The sequence below is a fragment of the Armigeres subalbatus genome, chromosome 3, assembly GCF_024139115.2.
Source record: "Armigeres subalbatus isolate Guangzhou_Male chromosome 3, GZ_Asu_2, whole genome shotgun sequence".
In the NCBI taxonomy this organism is placed as follows: Eukaryota; Metazoa; Arthropoda; class Insecta; order Diptera; family Culicidae; genus Armigeres; species Armigeres subalbatus.
The window spans coordinates 281815164-281835988 of record NC_085141.1 but is presented as its reverse complement, the minus strand read 5'-3'; the positions used below and the strand labels follow the sequence as shown (position 1 = coordinate 281835988).

Sequence of the window (20825 nt, the reverse complement as noted above, 5' to 3'; positions counted from 1 at the left end):
GCTTACGTTAAGGCAATCAAACTCATCAAATGCTTTAGCCAAGCAAGCCTTTGGCACAGCAGAGTGCGATTGAATTCGCATTCTATACCGTCCCGCCCAGACAGTTCCTGGGGGCATGGAGTGCGATCCTCTCGTTTAATAAACAATGTGCACTCGCTTGACTGTGGGTATACAACAGTAAAGCACAGGTGGAGATTGGACAAACCTAGCATCCGAAGGAAATTCAATGTGCAAAAAGAGAGCTGACCGCGGTGGAGGGTGGTACTCGGATTCTGATGGCTTTTCCGCAAACGTGACCTTTAAGTGGTCTAGTTGTGTAGGGGTTATCACGCCTATAGAGAGAGTAGGAGGTTGAGGGTTCGAGTCCCTCCAAGACACGTGGATTCTTTTTCGCAAATTTCATATCAATTTGTCCATTTTCGAAACATATGCTGTGCATATGCACAGCCAAGATATTTAACAAAAAAATGGTTTTCGTACGGCCGAGTTGCCGAATAATATGCAATTAATTATAAACAAATCATTTATCGCCGCATTGCCAGTGAATTATCGGATGAATTTTGACAGGTAAATGAACCTGACAGACTTGTAATTTCAACCTCACTAATAATACAAGTACTAATATTATTAGTTGGCGAATCACTTTTATGCAACACAAATTACAAGTACTTGTAATTTTTCGACTTGTAACTTGTAACTTGTAGCTAATATTATTAGTCTGATTATGCTACAGGGCCCAGGTGTTCGCCGTACGTCAAGTATTGCAGAAATGCCGCGTATACAACGTGCCCACACATCATCTATTCATCGGCTTCAAACCCACATATGATACATATAATCGATCGAGACCAGCTATGGCAGCTAATGCCAATAGAGTGATCAAGCGTCCGCAATTTCGGGGCGATCGGGGCCAAGACCTAATTCGCAATTCCGGCCCACAATAGCAACAAAGTGGATCAACAGAGTTTGCTTCGCGTGTGGCAGGAAGGGACATCTTAAAGGTGATGTTGGTTGCAAGGCAACGAATGCAAAATGTATAAAATGTGGCGAACTTGGGCATTTTATGAACCGCTGCTTGAAGCGTCCCGCTGGGATTGAGGTAACCTCTTCGAAGCCGAAACGGATACGGCTAGTTGATGGCACTGCGGCGGACAGTCAGAGGGAGGAAAAAAACGCCATGGGGAAAAACACTTTCGATTTCGTTGTGGGAGGAGTTAAACTGCCCATGGCTATCGATTCAGGTGCAGATGCCAACATCATCGGAGAAGCGACTTGGGAGCAAGCTAGAGCGGCAGGAATGAAAACATCAGGGGTTAAAACATCAGTGGATCGGAAACTTGTAGCGTATGCTACCAAACAGCCCATGCAGATCAAGTGCATGTTCTGGGCTTTCCAAAAATCAAGGATATTGTGGTGAAAATTCCGATAGATAAAACGGTGCAACCAGTACGACAGGGATATCGACGAGCGCCAATTGCGCTGGAGGAGAAAATCCACGATAAGCTTAAGTATCTGCTCGATAAGGACGTTATTGAGAAAGTGAGCGCACCGTTAGCTTGGGTCTCCCCTGTTGTACCGGTCCTCAAGGAATCCGGTGAGGTAAGGATTTGTGTGGATATGCGGCGCGCAAACCAGGCTGTACAGAGGGAGTTGCATCCACTTCCACTAATCGAAGAATTGCTGGCAGGGGTCGAAGATGCTGTTAAGTTTTCCAAACTTGATGTGAAGGATGCCTTCCATCAATTAGAGATTTCCGAAGACTCTCGCGTTATTACCACGTTCATAACGAAATATGGTAAATGGCTTGTACCAAAAAGTTGTTTTTAATAAATAAATAATGAATAAAAATAATTACTTTATTTAACTACTATTTACTCAGATATAAACGGCTTATGTTCGGCATCAGCTGTGCGCCTGAAACATTCCAAAAAGTCATGGATACTTTAATAGCAGGCCTAGAAGGGGTGATAGCTTATATTGATGACGTGATGGTTTGGGGTAAATCACAAGAAGCACATGATATCCGGTTAAACAAGCTTTTAACTCGTTTTAAAGAGTATGGCGTGCTTCTGAATGATGCAAAATGTCAGTACAACAAGGATGAATTAGAATTTCTAGGACATAATCTCTCAGCCAACGGGGTAAAACCAACAGAAAGTCGCGTAAGTGCCGTTGAACAATTTCGGAGGCCAGACAATGTTGCAGAACTCAGGAGTTTTCTTGGGTTAGTAACTTATGTTAGCAGATTCATTCCTAATTTAGCATCAAAAACTGATTCGCTACGCACACTTTTGAAGAAGGAAGTTTAATTCCAGTGGACGTCAGTTCATCAATCGGCATTTGAAGAAATTAAACAAGCCGTTGCGAAGATTAGTTACCTGGGATCCTAAAGATAAAACGGTGCTAGTAGCAGACGCGAGCCCTTGTGGACTGGGAGCCGTTTTAATGCAAGAGGGCATACGCGAGCAAGTCGCTAACGGAGCTGGAACGCAAATATTTCCAAACAGAACGAGGAGCTCTAGCGTTGGTGTGGGCGGTAGACCGTTTTAAGCTATATCTGCAGGGCACAACGTTTGAACTGATCGCGGATTGCAAACCGCTACAATTTCTGTTTAGTCCAAGGTCAAAACCGTGCGCTAGACTGGAACGGTGGGTGTTGCGTTTGCAATCATATAGCTATAGAATTGTATACTAGCCAAGGTCCGACAAATTTGGCAGATGCATTGTCAAGACTATCAGTTCCAAAAGAAGAAGTTGAAAGCTTTAATCCAGAGAATGAACATTATGTGCGAACGGTAGCTACCATGGCAACGCCAAGAGCAATAACGTTATAGGAAATTCTAACTCAATCTTTACGTGACGAGGAGATTCAAGAGGCCATTCGAGCTTTAAGTCAAGGTGAATGGACAGGGATAGCCAAACCCTACAAAGCGTACGATACTGAGCTTTGTATATCATCAGAAGTTCTCTTGCGTGGTGAGAGGATAATTATTTCAGACGGTCTCCGCCGTCGTACACTGGATTTGGCACATGAAGGGCATCCAGGGATGGTAGTTATGAAGAGGCGTCTTCGACAGAAAGTTTGGTGGCCTGGTTTGGACGCTCAGGTTGAACAATTCGTTAAAAATTGCAGAAATTGTACTCTTGTGTCGAGTTTAGCTGCTCCAGAACCATTGATTAGTACGGTAATGCCTGACAGACCTTGGGTACATATTGCAGTAGACTTCATGGGTCCGTTACCGTCCGGGCATAACTTGTTGGTAGTAGTGGACTACTACAGCCGTTTCGTTGAAGTCATTGTGATGAAGGAAATCTCCGTAAAAACTACTATCCAAGCACTACACGAAACGTTTTGTCGGTACGGAATTCCAGAAACTATGAAATCAGATAATGGTCCGCAATTTGTTAGCGAAGCATTGCAAGACTTCTGTAGTACGGGGTGAATCTTCTGAAAACGACACCTTATTGGCCCCAAGCTAATGGGGAAGTATGGAAGCGTCTCCAGATAAGTCAAGCATCAAAATCCGACTGGAAATGGGATTTGCGTATGTATTTGTTAATGTACAACTCAACTCCGCATTCGACTACCGGAGTTGCTCCATCAGCACTCATGTTTGGTAGAGTTCTCCGTGATTAATTGCCAGGATTTCCGACGATTGGATGCAAATCACTAGAAGAGATTCGAGACAGAGATCGTGAGATGAAAGCAAAGAACATAGAATATAGAAACATGAAACGTAAAGCATAATCAAATCCGTTGAAGGAAGGAGATGTAGTAGTGGCCAAACGGATGTACAAGAAAAATAAGTTGGCGTCGAATTTCAATCTGGAAGAACTCATTATAGTCGACAGAGCGGGATCGGATGCGACACTAAAATCGATGGAATCAGGGAAAATCGTTCACAGGAATGTGGCGCATCTCAAGCCCGTTACTTCGAAGGCTGGAATTATCGCAGAGAACAAAATGGGAGAAAAGGAAGCAAATGTGCAAGTTCAACAAAACGTAGAACCTGCATTCGAAACAAACAATCGTGTTGCAATCAGGTGGGTGGCACGACGCCATGTTTTTGCAGCCAACATCTCAGTGTAAAATTCATGATAGTATGTGTTTTGTTTACAAACATCACATTTGATTCTCATTAGGATACAGAACTGTCAGTGGGATACGGTCGCGCAATGTTGGCTGCAAAACAAACCTATTGTGTGAGATAGGGATGCCACCGGGCTGATTGCAATACCGGAGTCAGCTGATAAGGAGCGAGCCCGACGAGTAGTAAGGCGGCCGGAGTATCTGGATGACTATATTATGCGTGCAGTACAAGACTATTGAGGAAAAGGGGGATGTAGTGTTGGCAGGGGGAGAAGGCGGAGCACTGAATCCCTACCCCAACATGTGCGACATCTGGATTTGGTTCTAAACTGTAAACAACAGTGTTAATTCTCTACCACCTTTTTGTTATGGGGAGGCAATTTTTATGCACACTTTTGTTTTCGATATTTTATCAAAATTAAACACTCAATCATGCAGCAATATAACGATGTGATATGCTTGAGATACCTGCCTTATTATAGGGACTCGAAAAAGAATTTATTTGCAGTAACTAACCGAATATAAAAATGTTCACATTAACGATTGCGCCCTAACACCGGTTCTAAGCTTCGATGCAGAGTACACGAGCTTTGTTCGCCAGTGACAGGCGTATGAGGCCCTTGAGTCACCTTGAGTGTCGGTGTTAGTAAGTAGGGAGCTTGAACTTTCAGAGATATTATTGTGGGATGGCATAAATACAGACAGTGGCGTAGCCACGGGGGTGGTTTTGGGTATAAACCCCCCCCCCCCCAAAGACAAAATTTTTAGAAGAAATTTGTTTTTCTAAATAAAAATGTTCAGAAACCCCCCCCAGACCAATTTTCTGGCTACGCCACTGAATACAGATGTACAAGAAAGATAGAGAAAAAAGAGAAATGTATAGGCAGTTGATTGCAGACTGTAGAGCGAATTATACATGTTTTTTTTCTTCTACAAGATCCGATATCACAAGCACGACCGTGCTTTACGAAAGGTTCTGGATACTCTTAAAAGCAAGAATATTTAGTTAAATCATGCGAAGTGTGTTTTTCGAGTAAATGGATTGGATTTCTTACTTAGTAAATTAGATTGGATTGGCACCTCAAACAGCGGAGGAGTTGAGGAGCTTCCTTGAACTCGTAACATATGTAGGAAGGTTTCTGGCTGATTTAGCGACAGTGTGCATCATTGCGAGAGTTAACTCACAAAGGAACGATGTTCAAATGGCTTCCTGAATACGAGACAGCATTCCAAAAGCTATAGGAGATGGTTGGAAGTAAAAAGATATTACGGTTTTTCGACAATTTACTTCGTACTCGGGTGATTGCTGATGCATCGCCAGTCGGACTGGGTGCTGTACTGGTTCAGTTCGGCGATAGCCGGGAAAGCTTGTCAGCCACAGAAAGACGCTATTTCCAAACAGAGAAGAAAGCCCTTGCGCTAGTTTGGCCGTCGAAAGATTTTCTACCTATGTGATAGGTAAGAAATTTGAACTGGAGACTGATCATAATCTAGATTGTTGAATTCGAGTGAGCTCAACAAACATGGAAAACGGACATGTGTTTGATAAGAAACAAATATATTTATCATATAAAATGTTATTTCTTTCTTTATTTAGTATCGTTCAACACAAAGTAAATTATAAGTCGAATTATGGCAACAGTGAAATAAAATTAATTGTTTATTTAAAATTAGAAAAAGAGAACATTTAAAAATAAAAGACTAGAATTTCCTCTCATTAAATGATCGTTGTTATTTTTACTATATCAAATACAACTTTCTGAAAATTTAATTAGCCTGTAAATTCTTAGTAACTAATCTTTGGCAACAATATTTATGATGATAACATTCTATTTGGCCCCTAACTGTCAGCTCCGACGTTCCTTGGTAAGCGAAGTGGAATGAAACTGCGCTGACGAGTTGGGCAATGGAGACCGTGATGGTGATGAGTCTCTCGATCTTCGCACTGATCGTGGTTGTAAAATATCCGGCGGTGGGGTTGAAACGGATGACGGCGACGACATGGATCGTTCTCTACGGTCGCTGAACATACCAGGACTGGGATACTCGAGTAAAGGACTGTCCTCGTCCAAGAGTAGGCTGGCTGCAGCGTTCATTGGCAGCCCATCGTGAGGATGTTCTCCGGGTGATGTTCGCTGTTGTAGGTCTCCGGGAAGGTAGTCTTTCCAGCTTCGGAAGAGATAGCGGGTAAATTTTCGTAATTGTCTAAACTTACAATAGGTCGCACCTTCAGCCGATTGCATTTGTTGGGTTTGGATGAGAAATCCCTTTTCCTTGAATGTTTTCTCCAACGTTTCACGCTGGGACGAACGCCGTGAACGTCGTCGGGCACGTCGTGCTTCATTGTACTCCGACGCATGCTGACGACGCTGTTGGTTGGAAGAATTTCCCGCGGTAGTCAACCCTGTCAGACCAGCAGCACTAGGGAATTCCGGGATCTGTAGAATGTCGTTGCTAAGCCCCAACGAAGGAGGCGGCAGATCGCAAGCTATTTTTTCCACCGGAGGCGTGTTCAGGAATGCTCCAGTGGTGGTTGTTGAATGGAGGCTACTCTGTTGCAGACTTTCGCGGGGAAAGAATTCATAACCTCGCATTGATTTATCCCCCGTCCCGGAGTAGTATCGGAAATTCCCACCGGAGTCTACACTGAGCATCTTCTTCTCCTGGAGACACGGTTTCGCCCCGCCAGTGAACTTGAACTTGCAAATGCTAACTTCGGTGGCAGGATTTGTACTGTTTTCCGCCGGAACTGGCGGAATGAAAATAGCCGATCGTTTTCGTTTCTGAGTCGGTGGTGAGCTTTTGCTGGTCGAAGACTGTGAGTCTGACTGTTGTTTGGAGGGTTTCTCCGGCTTGATGAGTTGGGAAATCGGTTTGGGAGTCAGTGTATGCTGTGGCTCTTGTTTAGGTGCGACCGATGATGGGGGCGGTGGAGTTGAGTTGGTGGATGAAATTGGTAGTTTGGGGTTCAGTATTTCAGTAGGAGTGCTGGGGACTGAATTGGGAGTAGATGAACTTGACTGACCAGGTGTTATCGCATTGTTCGAATCAACTAGTTTCTGATAGTATAGGGCCATAGGATGGATGAAGCCGCCCATATTTGGCCAGTACATGTACCCTGGCGGTGTATCTGCTGTGGACGGAGTATCTACACTAGAGGGTGTTGCTGCACTCGTGTTGTGCAGGTTTGGCAGTGACATTTTCATATTTGTAGCAAGTAGTTGATCGGTGCTGATGTCGGTAGGTGTTATGATGGGTGTTGGACAGGAAGAATCATATACTTCATCACTTTCATTCTCCGAACTTGATACGTCTAAAGAATCTCCTCCACCATCTCTGACACAAAGATTTAAAGGTTCTTCCCGTTTTCCCTTTCCATCCTGTTGAGTTTTTTCGTTGGACATAAGACGCCTTTCTAGTAAACTACTGCTCCTAGTTTGCGCTCGATGTCCATTATTTGGCCTTTCTTGTAAAGATTCTGGCTTTGGCGTTCCCGGTAAGATTGTGCCATAATTTTTATATATCAGATGGCAGATATCAGCCTTCTTTGGCTTTCTACCTCTTCGTGGCTTCGAATTTTCCAAAGTCATCTCTCCCATGTAAGGCAAATCACTGTAGCTGATGACTTTATTTCTTTGGGCTCCAGGAGATGCATTCTGTTGAGTTGATTCCGTTTCATCTTTAACAGGTGCAAGGGAAACGCCCTCCTTTTGAAGTTCCAAAATTTTCTGTAGCCAATTTCTTACCGATTCGTTGGTTCGATCCTCACGTTCCTGTTCTGCTTGCTTCTCCATCCTGCTAGAACGTGTACCGGAGTAGTTTTGCATCTGCTGTTGTTGTTCTCGTTTAGCTGCGATGTTCTGGGTCGCCTCATAATGGTCCAGATATTCTGGTGGAAGGGCTTGGTGGTGGAACCGTAATTTGATGGGTCCTTTACGCCGTTGGCGGCCAGCGCCACCGGGTGTAGCCCCACGGCGATTTGAGTGGCCACCGGACTGCTTTGGTGGCGCGGGTAGCGGCGATATCGGAGTATCGGGTAGTTCGGGTGACAGGATCGACGTAGGTACGACAATGCTGTTGCGATGCTTCTGCGTGGGCGGAGGAGTGGGTGATGAACACATTGACTGGGATGCGGTAGCAACGCTAAGCTCATTATCGTTTTGATTGTCGTTGGTGCCTCCGGAGATGAGTGGGTCGTCCGAACTGCGTCTGAAAAAGAAACATGAACATATAATTAGTACATAAAGACAGTGGGTTGAATTAACCGTTATTCCAGCATTAAACATGTACATCACTAAAAATAGAGCAGTGTGTGTTGATTAAAACATGCATGATATACCAAATTTTGAGAGGAAGATGCCGGTTCAGAGGAGTACATGGATTGGTATGTCCATTTATAAAAGAGGGATAAGCTGGATTGTTGTAATTACCGCGAGATTAAACTACTGAAAGCCATCTAGAAGCTACTTTTTAAAATCTTATGGGAGAAGTTCGTGGAGCAGTACAAGGCGAAGTTCATGGGCGCTTTATTACGACGCCGCATGAAAGTCTGTCCTGAACTAAACGGACTCCTTCGTCGACCCCAGGATAAACTGATGTAATTTAATCGTCCTTCAAGAGTGACAGCTTGTTGAGTAGAACGTTGTGCTGCCGGAAGCAAAAATGAATTCGATCAGGACTTCCAGAATGCCTGAACGTGTGAATTTACTGGAAAATCGATTACTGGGAATTTGAAACAAGCCGAACCCGGGAATTGATTGCATGTATAGTCGCCAAACAAGAACATTCTCCGTAGTGAGAATGTCCATGTCGCGTGGATCCTCAAAGCAGCTAATTGATTTGGCAAAGTACAGTATTCATGGTTTCGTTTGGTAGTGTATGACGACTCTTCGAAAGTGGTGTTATATGCATGTGACTATGTCTTCCAATAACTCCGAAGCAAGAGTCGATGACATACTACAGATCTGCACTTTGTCAGTGTAGAATTACGAAATAAGGCTCTCGTTATTCCCTGTCCATGCCTTCGACTGGTGTGTAACAAGTATTGTGTCTATTATTTCGAGATGTGTAAGATGTTGCGTATTGTGTTCTGTATAATAAATTAAAAATTAGAAGGTATGGAAAGGAGATTCGCCATTGCTAGGCATTTTTATCCCTTTGACAGCTTAATTTGACAGGGGTAAACATCCATTTTGAAAATCATACGAAAAGTTAAAGACTTTGTGAGACAGTGGAAGCGGCAGAAGTTGAAGAAAACATCCAGGTAAAAACCCTTGACCAGAGCGCTTGAATTACCATTTTGCTAGCATTTTCGGGACGGCGCCCGTTAAACCTGTCCGAGGTCAGCTCAAGCGTAGATGGTCTTTCCAGCAGTGAAGGGACTAGGGGTAGTCGAGAGCACCACCAAATTACCTGAGACAGTATCAACGGCGAAACTGTGGAGAAGGAGGTGTGAAGTGCAAAAGCGAAGGAGCCCGCTACCAAATGTAGTGACGTGAGTAGTGTGGAGGTAGGAGATAAACCAAGAAAGGAAGTGAGAGAAGTGAAGGTATCTTTGGGCTCATGAAAGTGTGCGATCATCGCACGAGGGCCGGCGTTATTCATCTCGATGATGGTGGATGTGGTGCTATGTGGATGCGGTTTTATCACAAACGCCCGAATGACATAAACCGGAATTTAATTCGCCCGAATGACAAACACCCGAAAAGACCACCTGCCAGAATGGATCATGTGCCCGAATGGACCGCATTGACCCGAATGGTTCCTGATAGGGATCCGCAGGGGACAAGAAGGCGAGGGGCGCATAGAGCAAGGTGGTTCGATTTGAGGTCCCTTCGTGGACTACAAAGTTGGTGACGTGCAAATACTGACCGAGCTGAATGTAGACGAATTTAATGTACTGCAGAGGCCTTAGTTTGAATGAATCAAATGAAATAAATTCCGTTGTTAGAATGTCAAATGGTGCTATGTACTGAAAATCATTATTTTTTGTTTTATTTCACGAATATTCCGGAATTTTGGAAAGCCACAGCATGTATAAACCACAACATTAAGTGCATACTCATAATACAAAAACAAATGCATCAGAAAAATCTTGGTGCTTAACGATAAAATTTAGGAGTTTTAATTTTTGGGATGCTCCAGATTTCCCAGAGGACCACACGGTGGTTAAAGGTGTGCGCCGTCGCCTTCGACAATTTATGGCAATCCCGTTGAAACTCCAGAGGATTTCACGTGAAAAGGCTATTTTTCTTGAAAATTCCTTACATTTTTTCATTCAAAATCGAAAAAGCTTCTCGTAAAAACTAAGAACTTTTAATGAAAATTCTGAAGAATATCCTTCGAAATCGCGAAAACAATACCGTTGAAATTCTGAGTAAATTTCCTTAAAAACTAGGAAGGTCTTTTTGTAGAATTTAAAAGAAAGAAAGACAGGATCACCATCTTTGACCAGAGCTTGTACAACAGACTGAATACTTATCACTTAGCATTAGACAACGGATAGGATATTCACACAGCACCTAGTGAACAAGTGGAGCGTTTTCCTCTTCACGAAATGTTTTCTCTTTACTAGGGCGGGAATCAAACAAATATTCCATGGCTTGCAAATATGCTTAGACGACTGACGCCACTAACAATGCAAATTCCATAAATTTCCCGGGTAAATTATAAAGAATTTCCCTTATGGTAATCTCGAAGAATTACCTGCGTAAATTTCCTGTTGAAATCCACAGAATTTCACGTTGAAATCAAATGTTTTGACGGGGAAGGGCTGTTTGTTGTTTGGCCAAATATGTCCGAAACTCGACTGGCATAAAATCATTTGGCCGAAATAGACATATGGCCGATAATGTCGTTCGGCCGAACAGGTCATTTGATTGAAAAGTCATCTAATCGAATAGGTCATTTAGCCAAAAAGGCCTAGATGGTCTCTTGGTAGAAAAGGGCCATTTGGCCGAAATGAACATACACACTTAAAATTCTATGTTTAACGATTGCCGAGAATCCAACAGCCGAGATATCGGTAATAACTTCGACGAATTTCGGTAAATTTTTTACCGAGATTTAGGTAAACTTTACCGAGTCATCGGTAATCGTTACCGAGATCTCGGCAAAAAATCAACTTTGCCGAATTTCGGCAAATTATTGACGAAATTTCGGTAAAGGAATTACCGAATCTCAGTAAAAAATATTACCGAGATCTCGGCTGTTGGAATCTCGGCAAAAATTTTGCCGAGATCTAAAAAATAATTTAAGTGTGTATGGTGTTGCTTGCCCGAGCTGCCAAAAAAAAATCGTTTCACCGAAAATGCTGCTTGGCCGGACGAGGTGATATAAGGTTGATAACAGTTTGCGACGCACGGGTGAAGATTATACGGCCGTACAGATAATTTTTCCGAAAAAGACGTTTGCTCCAACAGCTCATTTGTTCGAAAATGGCGTTTGGCTGAACTGTTCGATGTTTTTCGCTGTATAATCCGATCAGCCGAATAACATTTTCGGTCGAATTGCCCTTCCTGCTAAACTACCCGAGCAGCACAAGTTAGACAAAAGTGGTTACAGCAACTTCATTGTGACTAAATCTAGTCACATATGAATTACAGTAACCTATATGAAATAGGTGTGCTGCTAGGGTACCGTTTCGGTATTCGACCATTTGACTTTTTCGGCCAAATGACTAATTTGGTCGTACCGCCAAACCATTTTCCACATAATAACCGTATCGGAAAAATGAAATTCGGCTAGATAGCTTTCGGCTTAACGTATTATTTGGCCATGTGGTATCCGGTAAAATGACTTTCAACCAACCGATCCTTCGTCTTTTGAAAATTCTCTAGTAGAATTTTCGAAGAATTACTAATAGACAACATAAGGAATTTCACGAAGAAATCCAAAGAAATTCCGTAAAAAATGAAATTCCGTTGGAAACAGTTTTTGTGAAACTTTTAAAAATCACAAGGAAATTCTGTTAAATTCGAAGCATGTATGCCCGGTGGCATAGGCAAACTCCTAAACAATTTCCCGTGAAATTTTCAAAGAAATTCCCGTGAAAACTTTAGAGCAATTCCTATTGAAAATTCGAAAAACTTGGAAGAATCTCATGCTCATTAGATTTTTCCGGGGAAATTAAAAGGATTCTACCGTCTAATGTCTTAAAATATCTTGAAAAAAAAACTTTGCGTTACGAACGTAATAAAAAAAATCGTCAAGCCATCGCCGACCAAAATTATGACAAACGTTGCCACCGACGAATTTTGGATCGGCGCTGACCTCTAACGGTAGTCAGAATCCATGAACGGACCAACGGGATATTTTATTAGATGTTATATAACCAAAATAAAGATTATTTAAGCAAAAGTTAAATTTTCAGCAACACCAAAAAATGGCTCGATTATTCGGCTCGATTATCCGGATTGAATTTTTTTTCCAACACTCAGGATAATCGAGTCCGGCCTGTATAACAAACTGCAAATTTAAATGTAGGCTTTTTGTGTATCATATCAACAATTGACGAACGGCACTCCCGTATAACCAAGGCGAAAGAGAGAGACAGCAACGCATGCAATGCTGCTCTGTCTAATGTGCGTTTTTCAGTAAAGCTTGACTTCTACCGCTAGGTTTGCTAGCGTTTCAAAAATTATGGAAGGACCACATTCCACAGCAAAGATGTCTATAATTCTAGTTTGCTTGAATTTCTGCTTGGAATACAGTTGGCTATTTTTACGGATGTTCCGGATCTTCGAGGGGACCACCCAGTGGACACAATGGTCCATATGTGGGTCAAAACATCAATTCCATACTCAGGGTTCGGCAGAAAATGGTTTTAAGAAAATCCCGTCGCTTTACGATGGAATATTCGAATTGACCATTTTTACGGATGTTCTGGATCTTCCAGGAGACCACCCAGTGGTCCGTATGTGGGTCAACAAAACATCAAATCCATACTAAGGGTTCGGCAGAAAATAGTTCTAAAAAAATCCCGTCGCTTTACGAAGGAATATTCGATTTGTTTATTTTTACGGATGTTCCGGGTCTTCCAGAGGACCACCCAGGGGACACAATGGTCCGTATATGGGTCAAAACGCCAATTCCATACTCAGGGTTCGGCAGAAATTGGTTCTAAAACATCCCGTCGCTTTACGATGGAATATTCGTATTGACAATTTTTACGGATGTTCCGGATCTTCCAGGTGACCACCCAGTGGCCTCTGAATACACACACTTCTCTGAAACCACACTCACACACATGCGCATACACAGACACAGCGATGGGGGCAGCAGGGACTTTGTCCAAGGGCTTGACGACCCCTCCCCATGGCCACTGCGAGTTAAACCGGGACCATCGTCCCTAACCCCTAATCCCAAGGCGTCAAGCGACCCGTGCCGAGGGGATGCATGGCCAGGGGGGTGAAATAATAAGCTAGGCCTTTAACGGAGCCTGTGGGGTACCTGGGCACCCTCCACAGTAATTGTCCATTACCGCGTCATGCTGGGCTCTGGCGTGGTGGACCTCTTTTCCCGAGCAACTCGTGGGACCAAAATGGAAAACCAAGTCAATTCTTCAATTAGTGGTAGTAGTGTAAGCGACAACCCCTTCGCAAGAGGTAGGTTGTTCAGGTCTCCGTCTAGGAGGCCAGATGCAATAGTCGGCAGCTCAGTGCGCAGCGCCAGCGTGGGTCACTCAACCTTCCTCTCGGCTAGAAAAACGCCGGTAGGGGTTATTGACGGCCCATGGCTTGTGAACCGCAAACGCGATGGGCTTTTGGCCTTCGAGGTGGCGACGGAACAGCTGGACGCCATCATCGACTTTGCGTCATCGAAGCATAATATCAGCAAGGACCTCAAGAGGAGCTTGCAGAAACTTTGAAAGTCGATGCTGGACGCCAAGCTGGAGAGGGCGGTCGGGACGGCCAAGTGTAAACCCGTGAAATCGGTGGAATCGAGGTCTACCCAGACTGAGGCCCAAGGATTCGCGGACTCGGGCAAGGTCGAATCGACCGAAGGCGTGCCTGCGAAGACGGTGGTGCCAAAGTCTACCCAGACTGACGCTCAAATATTTGCGGGTACGTCGGCGGTGACTGCTCCAACGGAGCAGACACAAAAACGGGGGAGACAGTCTCCAGGGGATGAGCTTCCTGGTTGCCGCTCCAAAACGCGGAGGGTTACTACCCCGAACAAGGGTAGTGGGGCTGGGAAGCTGAACCCCGGTCAGGTACCTCCAAAACCGGGGGAGGAAGGACCTGGAAAGGTCCGTCCACTCAGGAAAGACGGTGGTAAGGGGTTACGGCAGGCTGAAAGTTCTCAGCCGCACCAGACCAGGGAAATAGAGGGGGATGACGCCTCCTGGACCCTGGTCAAGAACAAGAGGAAACTGAAGACGTCAAGGGCCGAAAAGAAGGCCCAGGCGAATGAGGGTAGCAAGAAGTCTAGGGTAGGCGCCAATCGCTCCAGGGGGGATGCCCTAGTCATCACGGCGGACGAGGCTAAGTACTCGGATGTTTTGAAGGCGATGAGGAGTGACGTCAAGCTCGGTGAACTCGGCTCCGACGTACGTCGAATAAGACGTACCCGGTTGGGCGAGATGATACTCGAGCTGAAGCGGGGCGTCTCGCAAAAGGGCGTCGCCTACAAGAAGTTGGCGGAGGAGGTCCTAGGCGAGACGGTCAAGGTGAGGGCACTCACGACGGAGGTGAATCTGAGGGTTAAAGACCTGGACGAGATCACTGAAGTCGAAGAGCTCGTCACGGCACTGCGGCGACAGTGTGAAGTGGAGACGCCCACCGCAGCCGTTCGGCTACGGAAAGGTCCGGCAGGGACGCAGGTAGCATTGGTTCGGCTATCTGCAGTGGACGCCTCCAAGGTAGTCAAGTTAGGGAGCGTCAAGGTGGGATGGTCGGTATGCCCTGTGCTAATATACGAGCAACCCGAAGTTTGCTTCAAGTGCCTGGAACCGGGGCACAAGCAATGGGACTGCAAAGGCCCTGACAGAAGCAATCTCTGCCGACGCTGCGGATTGGAGGGACATAAGGCACAATGCTGCACGAACCCTCCCAATTGTTTGATTTGTTCCAGCAAAGCTGTGAACAGCAAGCACCCCATGGGGGGTTCGATGTGCCCGGCGTTTAAGCGTGCTGCAAAATCAAAGTACAGGTAACGCAGCTGGCTTGCTCGGCCTCGCCCGAGTGTTTGGTGTGCGCAGGTTTAGAGGAAACGGCGGAACACGTGTTGTTCGTGTGCTCACGTTTTCGCGCAATGCGTGACCACATGCTTGCCACTTGTGGTCTGGACACTACCCCGGACAACCTAGTTTGGAGGATGTGTAAAGATGAAGTTGACTGGAACGCCGTTTTATCGGCGGTCTGGACACTACCCCGGACAACCTAGTTTGGAGGATGTGTAAAGTAGATGAAGTTGGCTGGAACGCCGTTTTATCGGCTATCGCCCAAATCGCCTCGGAGCTACACAGAAGGTGGCGCGTGGACTCAAGGATGGCTAGTTCAGGCGTAAATAAGAGGTAATCCAAGGGATCGGAGTCGGCTTCATGGGTCATACCGGTGGTCATGCTCTGTGGTCGAACTCGATCCTTTGCACGCGGCATCATCATTCTTGATACCAGTCGTGCAGAGGGAAGCAGGCGCGAAGTCGACCCTTCCCACCTTCCGAGGACATAGGGCGTGGTAAGGCCACCTAGAAAGCCGGCAACGCGTTGGCACGATACCATGGTGTTCTTCTAAAAAAGCGAGTTACGATGATCGGTGCTGCAAGGACACGCAGCTAACCTCGAGGGTGCGTTGTGCACTGGCCCCCCTTTGAAGCATTACTTTCTGGTTGTACCGAAGGGACTATGGGCTTGGCGGCAATGGAAACGATTTAGCGGGTCGGGGATGTAGTCCTGCCTCCCTCGGTGATCCCTAACCCCGCACTTCCTGGTCAACCCAGGATGTCTGTTGAGCAGATTCCCCCTCCATTGTTTAGGAAGAAAAAAAAACACACAGCGATACACACGAACATACACACTTACACATACCACATATGACATATGAATGCCAATAGTAAGGCGGTTGGGTACCCCGTCACCAATCTACGGTGGGAAAAATCGTCACTCACATAAGGGTAAAAAAACGAAAATAAAAACGGAAAAAGTGCTACACGTGTGAATCGGCCTGAATAACAGTTCAAAAATTACAAAATCACTCGATCATATTTGCCGCTTTGATGTTGCACGAAGAGGAAGAAGCAGAAAGATGATAATCAAAAATACCTCCACGGGAAACCATATGTAGAAGTTTTTAAAAACCTTCTCAAAAAAAAAAAAATATATATATATATATAAGCAATTTAATTAAAAACGGTAAGCAGTACGGGGTTGGACTTTTCTTATAATGTGTTTAAGTGCAATATTACAAAATAAAATTTTGAATAGAAATATTATGTTTATTATACAGTAGAAGAAAAGTCCAACCCCGTACTGCTTACCGTTTTTAATTAAATTTCTTTTAGAACTTTTAAGAAGAGTTTTAAAAACTTCTTCGTATGATTTCCCGTCGATGTTTTTTTAATTATCATATTTCTGCTTCTTCTTCTTCATGCAACATCAAAGCGCCAATAATAGCTGGCGCTACCCAGAAATACCAATAAAAAATCTCTCAAAAATAATTCGATTTCTGTCAAAAGTAATATTGCTTTGCAAGCAGGGTTATTGAAAATTATTGAGTTCAATGCTTGTTTAACTCACACAAGGCCCTAACAATAGAATCAGCATCAAACCGCGATTCTCAAAAAAAATCACACGGATTTTTTTTATTGAATTTAAAAATTGTGAAATAATTGAAATGTCATAACTTTTTTGTTTATTAGTTCACCAAATTTTTATGGTAGATAGCTTATATAATGGATCGTTTTCCCTAAAAAAATTACGTTCTTAAAAAGATAGGGTTTTGTAATATTTGAGTTTTTGTGACAAAAATAATATTCTTTACCGCATTTTTTTTTACTGTGTACATTTTCTTAATAATCACCATTTAGTTGTCTAACTTTGCTGAAAAAATCATAACAATCGAACATTCCGTTTTTGCTGTGCAGCTTTTTGAATATTTTTGAACCATTTTCACATACACCCCTTTGAAAAGTTAGTCGTGAATCAATACGAAGATTTGATATCGAAAAATGACGATTTAGATGACGATTTAGAAGAAAATGACGATTGGAATTTTACCATAGCTAGGTTTCCACTGTATTCATTCACAGGGTAGACAAATATTGCGATAAAACCAACATGATTTTTTTTGGCAAAAAGTTGATTTTCAAACATTTTGAAATCTACAACTCTTGGTGTACTGGTATCTTCAGCAAACTTTTTATATTACCAAAATATGCATTTTTGCTGAACATGTCGTTAGTCTGCAACCTATAGAATTAAAGCTATTTAAAAAATATTTGCTTGCTAAACGAATTGTTTTAGTTCCACCGCAATATTTTTCAATAGGATCGAGACATAGGTAAAATAAAATTCATGTTCTAGGTATCTGAGCTCTGGTCAAATTTTCAGCATAATCGATTCACGGGCATTCAAGATCTAGAGCTCCAAAGTTGACTATTTTGTATGAAAAACTGCAAATGGGTTATTCGTATAAACTACATTTGTTTAAAGATTTCATTTGTAATTCGCGTGGAGAGTGCTTGTGTGTGCTTTCATAAACACCATTAGTTAAACTCATAGATTTTTGCCGAAAAAATGTGTGGAATAATAGGTGCGGAGATTTTAGAATTATTTTTTTTCCCAAATGGTTATTACACTGGGTTCGCTTTTTGCGCAGACAGTGTTTATCATTTTCTCGATCTACCCCAATTTCCACAATTGTTCAAATATTACTTGATTTTTCCTTCGATTTCTTGTGAGTTAAGCTCAATAAATCCAAAGGTCAGAAATAACCAAAAATAAACTGCGTAAAAAGTGACCCCAGTGAATGCTCTAATTTAATTATGATTGTTATGTATTTTATGCCAAACGTTCATTATGCCAAATGATTCCTGGCTATTTAACTCGTTATTCCAAATGGCATTATCTCAAATGGCGGCCTCATGCCAAACGACATGATGCCAGTTGGGGTAGCCACGTTCTAACGAACGCTTTTGGAAATGGCTGTTTCTAGTTTCAACAACATACCGAAAAACGAATGCACTAATGGGGTGGGGAGTTAACGCTCTACACGTAAATATCTTGAAAGGATTAGGATGCTTACATAAAGCTACAAAGAGAAACTAAGCATGTTGGTACCTGAGAGTTGGTACATGGAAAGAAAAAACTTAAAAGAATGCCTACTACGATTTTGTATCGCTGATTATAAGATCCGGATATTACTAGACCAATATTTGAAAAGGGCGTAACAGCCAAAATTTATTCCTTCTGTTTCTTCGTCTACATATATAGCTATATATGTGGACGAGGAATCAGAAGGAATAATTTTTGGCTATTACGCCCTTTTCAAATGTTGGTCTAGATTAGACCTGGGCATTGCTTTTGAGGGACCCATGCACACTTGGTGTATTTGAAAGAACAATGCTACGACATATCCATGGCACATGGCGGAGACGATGGAGTCATGAATTGCTTGAGCTCCTTTGAAAAGCATTCATCGATCATATCGCGAAAATCGGACGACCTAAGTGGACCGGGCACTTAGCAAGAATGTCGTACAATAACTTGGCGAGCATGGCTCTGGATTGCGATCAGACTTGTACGAGCCGTGTATTAAAGCTGTCTGCGATTTTATAATAATAATTCAAAATCATAACACAGGAACTTACAGAAATTGGCTTCCGATATTGTTCGTGCTCCAGGGATACAGATCTCGGTCTGCTTCCTCCAGTTTGCTACTTTCGTTTGTTTCAATCAGATCACCATTCTGATTAAGCTTAATTTCGTCGGCTATCGACGATGACTCAGGAATGATGTTTCCTCCGATCACCCCGTGGTGGTGATGGTGATGCAGTGACTGATGATGGTGATTCCCGTGTATGTGCACATTGAAATGCTGGCTATGGCTGGACAGGTCCTTATCGACGCTCACAACACTTCCACCAAGAAGACCAAATTCCTCCTTGGTGAAGTCTTGCATACTCCCGCCAACTGCAATTAGAAGAACGAACATTTATTAATTAGATTTTGAACCAGATCATAGAAACACAATTTCATGAATTTGACCTAATTATCTACTAAATGAAGGGCCATATCCAACCGGCGCGCTACTAAATTAGAAACTACCTTCTGCTCGTAGAACTACAGTTTGCAGCAGCACTTATGCCTCTAACGGTGAAATCCATTTTTGCCTTCCGGGAGTGGCCGAAGACGCACCCACATAGTCTCGTGAAGCGTAGAAAATTCGTGTATAATATCGGTTCAAAATAGAACAAAACATTGGTCAGTGGCATTTTTCTCGGTTTTCCACCCGCAACAACAACACCGACGATGCTGCCCAGCAGCAGCAATCCCAACGCAGTCATAAAACACACGTCGAGCGAGGAGGAAATTCGAGTTCTGTTGCTCCCATCATCATCACCATCATCATCTCGCCATCGCATCACCGCACCGTCGTCGCGTTGCTTGTCGCCGTGACGAAGCGCAACAGCATATGTAGTGCGCGCGGCGGTGGTGGTTTTGATGCTCATAAGCACGATGATGGCCCAGTTCAGTTGTTGGGTTAGCCGACGGACCGGCGATGGTGATTCACCACCAGAAGATTTAAATATAGCAATCGCCGCCGAGCGCATCGTGCAATTTTTCCCCAATTCGTGATAAATGGTGTTTCCATGCAGTGCGGCGCTCCGGACCTCTCCGTTCCATTCCGATAACCTGATGGTTTCGAGGTCCATCGACATTTGAAACGATCGCCAGTCAACACGTGTTGATCGACGTATTTTCCCTGGGTGATTGTTGATGATCGTTTAGCAGCGGAAACGATTCTTTTTTTGCGTGGTGATTATTTTACATACAATAGTGACCTGCAGTGAAATATTGAGTCTTTTGCTGTTTAGTGCTTACGGTGAAATCTCCGATCAAAAGTATTAAAAAATAAGTTCTTATTTTTGATGTTCCTAATTTAAAAAGAGCTGGTCACACATTCAATACCGTTTGCTCAAAATTATATGATGATTGAATGAGATTTCGACTTTTAAGAGTACTTGGAGAATTTGTAAGGATATGTAATTTAAGGGATTTCAATATTCATAATCCATAAGGTACCTAATATCATTTCATTTGTATTTCAAAATATTTCAGTTAATATGGAGGCGCATGGTATTTCAAGTGGCACAATAAGAACATGAAACATGAACTCATATGATGATTTTGGTATTTCTTGGTGTTGCATATTGTTTCGTTTATTGGGTGTTCTTTTAGTGTTTACTGCGATGTTGTGTCCTACTATTGTCCTGCTAGTAGGGAGAGAAAAGGTAGTCTAATTCTGCGGGGCACCGCCAACTGTAGTATGAAGTTTTAGAGAGTCTTTTGATTGAACATGACGGATCAGCGGATCCGGATTTATGTAAGACTTTAAACTTTTTTTTCTAAAACAATAACGGCCAGTTTTAGGCATTCTGTAACCGGTTTCGAGACTGAGGACATGCAACCGGATATCTTTAAATAAATCATTATTCATTTTTATTGTGAGAATGTTTTCCAAAATTATTTCTCGAATTTCTCCTAGAGTTTCTACAGAAATTCCTTTTCGAATTC

At 43.3% G+C, this 20825-nt stretch overlaps 1 protein-coding gene across 4 annotated transcripts in view; it reads right to left on the bottom strand.

Moving 5' to 3' along the window:
* Positions 1–5720: 5720 nt before the first annotated feature.
* LOC134224646 (uncharacterized) overlaps positions 5721–20825 on the bottom strand; it is a 60558-nt gene continuing 45453 nt past the window's right edge. For 2 of the 4 annotated variants that reach the window (XM_062704111.1, XM_062704110.1), the window contains exons 2-3: positions 18899–19220; positions 5721–8299 (exon numbers count right to left, since the gene is read on the bottom strand). In XM_062704111.1, coding sequence (XP_062560095.1) covers positions 5938–8299; positions 18899–19209 — 2673 coding nt within the window. In that variant the 5' untranslated portion in view covers positions 19210–19220 and the 3' untranslated portion in view covers positions 5721–5937. Of the gene's footprint in view, positions 8300–18898; positions 19221–19295; positions 20481–20825 lie in introns of those variants that run through there. The other 2 variants (XM_062704112.1, XM_062704113.1) reach the window with 2 other exon arrangements.